Source organism: Triticum aestivum, chromosome 6B, assembly GCF_018294505.1.
Source record: "Triticum aestivum cultivar Chinese Spring chromosome 6B, IWGSC CS RefSeq v2.1, whole genome shotgun sequence".
In the NCBI taxonomy this organism is placed as follows: domain Eukaryota; kingdom Viridiplantae; phylum Streptophyta; class Magnoliopsida; order Poales; family Poaceae; genus Triticum; species Triticum aestivum.
In genome coordinates, this window is record NC_057810.1 from 63,025,823 (window position 1) to 63,032,243 (window position 6,421).

The following is a 6,421-nucleotide window of genomic DNA, read 5'->3' on the forward strand; positions in this document are numbered from 1 at the left end:
CTGAATCGCGTCGAGGCGGGCGTCGTTGGCGGCGCGCCCGTCGTGGACCGCCTTCACCAGGGCTGCGATCTGCTCTTCCATGGCTGCCGCCTGCTGTGTTGCTTTGGTGTGGTAGCGGGGCTTCTGGTAGAGTGGATCCAGGATGATTGACCTCTGATACCAAGTTGTAAGGGTCCCGATCTAGATCTGGGGAAGAGATAGGAGGGGAAGGAGGGTGAAGGAGGCCGGTGGAGAAGATCAGCTTCTCTTGGTTAATGTTGGTACAATAATCGATAACCACCCACTCTCATCCACGCCTAGTTATATCCACGGCACGCAGGCCACACTCACGCGACGCGTCCTGACGATGCGGGCCCACTGGTCGCCGCTCTTCCAAGCGCCTTGACTCCGTCAACTCCGTCTGGTCGTGGCTCAGTTGTCTCGCTGCCCAGTGGGGTCGCCGTGGCCGGTGGGGTAGCCGTGACAGTCGTGACACGCCGACGCCGCACAGTTATTCCGTGCCCAGGAGGAGAACTCGACCAAGAAGCTGTTCTGGTCGCAGTTTCTTGCCTCGGAGCACCCGACGCCCCTGAACGACCAGATGAAGCAGCTGATGGAGCTGCATAGGGTGGCCGGTTTGGCCATGAAGGATCTAATAGTCCGGCTTTGGCCAGCTGAATCAATTCCCAGCAGTTACTTTGGTTTGGTGAAGCGGCTCGGCGACGCGTCGCCCCGGATTGACGCTGTTAAACGCTCGGCCTGCATAGAAGGAAGGTGTCTGGATGGCCTTTGCCCGTGTCAAGATGCGTAGGCCCGCCCAAAGGCAAGGACCACCGCTCGTCGACGCCGCCACAGGCATTGTCGTCTCCTACCCGTCCTTCATCGCCTCCGCCCCGGGGACGTCGCCTTGGTCGTCACGCCCTCGCGCCTCGAGGTCCCCGTGCTCCACTTCGCGCTCATGTCCATCGGCATTGTCGTGTCCCCCGCCAACCCGGCCTCAACCCCCGAGGAGTACGCGCACCAGATCGCCCTCTCCAGGCCCGTCGTCGCGTTTGCCGCCCCCGAGGTCGCCGCCAAGCTGCCCGGCCACGTCAGGTGCGTCGTCTTTGGGTCCGCTGCGCAAGAGAGTCTGTCCTCTGCAGGCGTGAAGGCGGCTCCTCCGCCGGCCGTCACGCTGCTCCCACTCCCCCTGTTCAACGTCTTCGGGTTCATGATGGTCCTGTGCACCATATCCATGGGGGACACGGCGGTGCTCATGGAGCGCTTCGACAGTTCGACTTCGGTGTCGCGCTGCGTGTGATCCTGTGGTACCGTGTCACACTGCTGCCCGCGGCGCCGCCCGTCCTGGTGGCCATGATCAAGTCCAAGGAGGCATGCCACCGCGACCTCTCCTCGCTCCACATCTTCGCCGTCGGTGGCACGCCCCTTGGCCGGGACGTCGCTGAGCGCTTCGCCGCTGTCTTCACGAACGTTCAAATTGTTCAGGTTAAGCATGAGACTCCATGCAGGCTGCAGAATACTACTGAATCTTCCATGCATGCCGGGCGGGAGGAGGAGGGGTGATGGGTGGGCGCTGCGGCCGGTGACGGCCAGCTAGGAGGACGGCCATTTGGGCGCAGCCGGTCCTCATGTCTAGGACGGGCATTATGCATCTCTCTAGTCTAAATTTTCAGCCTGCTGTAGTTGTTGATTTTCAGCCTATGCTTCTACTGTATTTGCTTGTTGAAATTTCAGCATTTTTGGATTGGCTTCTCTATCCCTCACCCCTCCACGGGAACAAACATGGATCAGAAACTACATACTCGGTACAAATCAGTTCATGGCGTCAGAGTAAAGGAAATCAACAAAGTGCTCTAGGAAATGCCTATCTCATATGGCTGTTCACACAAAAACACTACAGCTACGAACTCCAAGAGTTAGTGTTCTAACAAGAACAGAGGATAAACATAATTATTTTTACGGAACAATGAGGAACAAACATGGATCAGAGAGTACACAGTCGGCACAAATCAGTTCATCACGTCAAACTTGAGAAGATCAACATATTTGAAAGACCAATCTCACCACTAAAGTAGTTAATCAAGCCAAACTTCAGACAATCAACAAAGTCCATGATCAATTTCACCACTAAATTAGTGCGGCACGCAAAACTTAGGAGATCAACAAGGTTTCACCACCAAATCAGTTCACCATATGCCAAACTTGAGGAAATCAACATAGTTTCATGACCAATTTCACCACCAAAGTAAGTTTCATCATACGCCAAAGTTGAGGAGTTCCCAACCAACTTCACCACCAGACCACGATCCAAGACGATCAACGAAGCAAAACGAAGAAAGAAAGACACCAAATCAACAAGGTGTCTCTCATACTCTCGCACCAGCCATCTTCCATGAGCACTACCACTAAGGACTACTTGACTCGCCTCTCTACTCGACCTTCACGTGGAAGACGCTCTTGCGCTCCTCCTCCTCCACCTTGAGCAGGGTCACCCAGAGGACGCCATTCTTAATCTCGGCCTTGATCTTGTTTATCCAGCAGGCATCTCCATGCGGCGGTTGTACCTCGGCACGTCCCAGGGCTGCTTCTCGCCCTCGCCCTTGATCATCAGGATGTTCCTTGGTGGCGAGGGAAGCGGAGCACTCGGAGCCCATGGTCACGTAGTGCGCCAGCCGCATCTCCTCCACCTCAGGCACCGTCACCTCCACGGTCTTGCAGTGCCATCCAGCAAAATGTTATTGTTTCAGAGAAATGGATCAAATCCCATTTTTCGTTGAGATCACAAGACCAGTGAACAGAATTCGAGCCTTACCTCCCACCCGTAGTGCGCGCACAGGATCTGCAGAGCCTTGTCGCAGCAGCCTCTGATGTCGTCGGAGGCTCGGAGCTGTCGTTGAACCACTGCATTCAAAATGCCAGTTGTTATTACTATGATGCATGTGTTCATCATCAGGCTTGAATCATTTTGTATTTGAAGATGGAGACGCTCGCTCACCTTTCCGTATCTTGCAAGCCTGATGTTAGGCATGGGTGGATGTCAGCAACGGCAGATTCAGCTGGGGCTGCAAATAAATCCGTCAAAAAGACGTCAGTTTCAGTGAACAATTACAATCCAGGTGGTTTATGCCTGCAAATTTAGCTGAATACCTCCCATGCATCCAGCAAAAGTAGCAAAATTACCTGGGAGTGAGCTGGTCTGACTGATCAACAATGGCTGCGTAGCTGAAGGATCAATCAGTCACATGCATGGTAAGATGAGGAGAATGCAGATACAGCAGGAACATCCATTTAATTTGGTTCATGTTTGAAAATTAATAACGAAAGCACTAGCTAGTTTATGCAAGAAGAAGCGTGGAGCCACTGACGCGACAAGTGCGTCCTCGACCGTCAGCCCCGGCGTTGTCGTCATCCTTCGCCACCCACCGTCCGAGCCGCGACGCTACAGCAATGGAGGAGAGGCCGGTCTCCATCAGAGACAGCAGACGGGCCATGCTGGTCGGCGCGCTGTGCGGGTCGAGCACGTCTGCAGAATCAACATCAAGGATAGCAAAAGCTGATCAGAACTAGTATTTGACTTCAGAACGAATGCAAAGAAACAGCGCACCACAGGTGGGGAAGCAAAGCATACCCTGCGAGAACAAGCTGGGGATGACGAGGTCGCGGCCGCTGTAGTCGTCGTTGTCGTAGCGGCCGACCTCTTTGACCTGGGTGTTGTACGGGCGGCGGGCGGCGGTGACGGAAGGGAGGCGGAGGGCGAGGCGGCGGCGGGGGACGGACTAGGTTGGGGCGGTCTGACCAGGTGGGGAGCGGGCAGCTGTTTTATGTGCATAGTTTGCAAAAGACCCCCTGCTTTCCTGCATATTCAAGCGGCTGGAGACGAGGTGGCAGTCAGCACCCGCGTGGCACGAGTTGACCGCTGCCAAATCAGCGAATACGTAGACCAAACAGTATAATGGACCGTACGTGAACCCTATGACAAGTTTAGGGATGGTATTTCGGGTATTTTCAACTACGGAGACTAAAGTGACCGCCTGTGCAAGTTTAAGGACCTACAGTGAATTTTTCTCTTGGAGTTATAGAAATCCCTATCTGCAATGTGTTTGAGGCTTTGAGCTACCTATGATGTCAAACTTGTGCAGTGTGTGCCCGTGTTGGTCTGGTGGAGTAGTACATTTGATGTTGAACTATTTGTTTTGTTGTGACTCGTGTATTACTCGTATCAAGTTATTTGTGTTACTGATGACTGGTGAAGCGTTAAAGATGTGTTTGGTGCTGATTGGTGAAATGTTGTTGCTGTTCATCTTTTTATTGTCAGTGTACCCTGTAATTGATGTTGATTTTGTTGGTGAGTGGTGAATTTGATTTAAGTCTGTTTGCTGATCGATACAACAGAGGCAGGTATGCCTGCGGGCAATTTACCTGTAGGCGCCCGGCATGGCAGAATTTTCTGCCCGGAAAGGCAAAAACTTTACCTCACGGGCACGAGCTCTACCGTGCACCATGGTGCCCCACTGCCATCCATAAAAAAACTGCTCCATAATACCGCGTGGCAATTTCAGATTTCTGAAAGCATTGAGCATTTATACAGATACAGTAGTCGATTAAGCATCTTCAAGATCCAAGACCAGAACAAGAATTCTGAAAGGCATAACAAAGAGGAATTTCGGAACACTACAAATATCAGGTGGACAAGGTACTACAAGATCAGGTCCAATGCGAAAATCCACCAACTCCAAGGCACTTAAAAATCTCCTAAACAGTCCCTACTAAGCTTGCAACAACCAATACGAAAGTAAGCAGAACTTGAGCTTCTTCAGCCCGAATCCACCAAAACACTGAAGCCAACAAAATAAGATTTTGTTTGAGAATCCACCAGACACTGAAGCCAACACAATCAGATTTGGGGGCAGAAATTTACAAAGCGAGACAATTGGGATTGAAGAAGGCACTGGTAATATCTGACCGCACGCACGAACAAACATCAACAGAGCCACAGATTACATGCGAATTCAGGGGTAAAATGCTGCGATTTCCATTCCATCATAGTGCATCCAAGCACACAACACTGAACAACAGCAGCGAGATGCGGCCGTTACACTGAAGACGATGAACACTGAACAACCACAGCTAAGCGACTAATTTGACGGCACGAGGTGAGTTCGAGCGCGGCCTAGCCGCCGAAGCCGTAGAGGGTGCGTCCCTGTCGCTTGAGCGCGTAGACGACGTCCATGGCGGTGACGGTCTTGCGGCGGGCGTGCTCGGTGTAGGTGACGGCGTCGCGGATGACGTTCTCGAGGAAGATCTTGAGCACGCCGCGGGTCTCCTCATAGATGAGCCCCGAGATGCGCTTCACGCCGCCCCTCCGAGCGAGACGCCGGATCGCCGGCTTGGTGATGCCCTGGATGTTGTCCCGCAGCACCTTCCGGTGGCGCTTGGCTCCGCCCTTGCCCAGCCCCTTCCCTCCCTTGCCGCGGCCGGACATGGCTGACGGCTTCCTTCCTTGGAGCGGATGTGTGATTTGGATCGAAATGGAGGAGGAGCGGTGGTGCCGGCGGCTGCTGGTGGTAAAGGGTCGACAGGAATCGAAAGGGGATTTAACAAGGGGGGAGGGTGCAGTCTGCCGTTGGATCTGTACGGGATTGGACGGCTAAGATGGTGATCCGGGAGAGAGAGGGCGCGGATCGGTGACGTGGTTCTAAAATTTCATCTTTGGTGAGGCGGGCTGCAGGTCAAAACGTTTGGACTTTGCCGGTTCCAAACCACCCTATGTATGGATTCCACTAAACTGATACATCAGACAAAACATCGATTATAAACCTAATCATAAGTTTGGAAATTTCTCTATTTGAAAGACACATGAAGTAATTTCCACATACTCAAAACTCGAAACTACTAGAAATCTTCATCTGAAAATAAAAATACCCAAACTCTTGAATTCACGCTCCAATTGGAATGGGTTCGGCTTCTCTGCAGTCGATTACTGCACGGGTGTTGTAGACATCCATACCAGCCGTTAATTTCAGTCCGACCGCTCTTATTTTCCCACTTGATCCTCTAAATAATAAAGCTTTATGTATTCGGATAAGTGCTTCCATTCACACCGCACACTAACTGGACTGGAGAGCAAATAGATTGAGGGGCGAGCAGACGGCCTCGCTGCCGGCGAGGTTCGACTCTCCGGCCCAACCCACTACCTCCCCGAGCGACGGTTGGAACTCCATGCCCGCGTGCTGAGCCGAGGTTGTGTCCCCAACTTCCCAGGATCCGCCGCACGACGCCGTCCCTGGCCTCACCAGCCGATGTTGTCCCCTCAGCTCTCTGGTCGATGTCGTGGACGGGGGTTCAGCTCCTTTGCAGCTACTTGGGTGCCCTTAACCCTCCCAGGTTGCGCCGCCCGATGCCCTCCACCTCGACGGAAGTTGCCCGCTTCCTCCGGCCACTC

The 6,421-nt window shown here is 53.1% G+C and overlaps 3 protein-coding genes across 3 annotated transcripts; 1 reads left to right on the forward strand and 2 right to left on the reverse strand.

The window, feature by feature from the left end:
- Positions 1-622: 622 nt before the first annotated feature.
- On the forward strand, positions 623-1,542 carry LOC123138816 (4-coumarate--CoA ligase-like 6). The gene is made up of 3 exons (XM_044558684.1): positions 623-724; positions 791-1,074; positions 1,122-1,542. Exons 1-3 carry the CDS (start codon positions 623-625, stop codon positions 1,540-1,542), a joined length of 807 nt encoding a protein of 268 aa, XP_044414619.1.
- Positions 1,543-2,408: 866 nt separating this feature from the next.
- On the reverse strand, positions 2,409-4,481 carry LOC123138817 (26.2 kDa heat shock protein, mitochondrial-like). The gene is made up of 5 exons (XM_044558685.1): positions 4,452-4,481; positions 3,608-3,755; positions 3,365-3,502; positions 2,792-2,880; positions 2,409-2,690 (listed from the first exon to the last, which is right to left on the reverse strand). The coding sequence occupies exons 1-5, from the start codon at positions 4,479-4,481 to the stop codon at positions 2,409-2,411; spliced, it is 687 nt and encodes a 228-aa protein (XP_044414620.1).
- Positions 4,482-4,987: 506 nt separating this feature from the next.
- LOC123133487 (histone H4) lies at positions 4,988-5,553 on the reverse strand. Its single transcript, XM_044552966.1, has one exon. It carries the CDS (start codon positions 5,459-5,461, stop codon positions 5,150-5,152), a length of 312 nt encoding a protein of 103 aa, XP_044408901.1. The 5' UTR covers positions 5,462-5,553; the 3' UTR covers positions 4,988-5,149.
- Positions 5,554-6,421: the final 868 nt, after the last annotated feature.

Bases quoted from the DNA above. Each gene is read 5' to 3' on its own strand.
- LOC123138817 (XM_044558685.1), bottom strand. From the start codon at position 4,481: ATGGTGCACGGTAGAGCTCGTGCCCGTGAG. The intron at 3,756-4,451 runs GTAAAGTTTTTG...GCCCCAACCTAG, and splicing joins GTAGAGCTCGTGCCCGTGAG to TCCGTCCCCCGCCGCCGCCT. The intron at 2,881-3,364 runs GTCGAGGACGCA...TTTTGAATGCAG, and splicing joins CGACAACGCCGGGGCTGACG to TGGTTCAACGACAGCTCCGA.
- LOC123138816 (XM_044558684.1), top strand. From the start codon at position 623: ATGAAGGATCTAATAGTCCGGCTTTGGCCAGCTGAATCAATTCCCAGC. The intron at 725-790 runs GTTAAACGCTCG...CAAGATGCGTAG, and splicing joins CGTCGCCCCGGATTGACGCT to GCCCGCCCAAAGGCAAGGAC. The intron at 1,075-1,121 runs GTGCGTCGTCTT...TGTCCTCTGCAG, and splicing joins AAGCTGCCCGGCCACGTCAG to GCGTGAAGGCGGCTCCTCCG.
- LOC123133487 (XM_044552966.1), bottom strand. From the start codon at position 5,461: ATGTCCGGCCGCGGCAAGGGAGGGAAGGGGCTGGGCAAGGGCGGAGCC.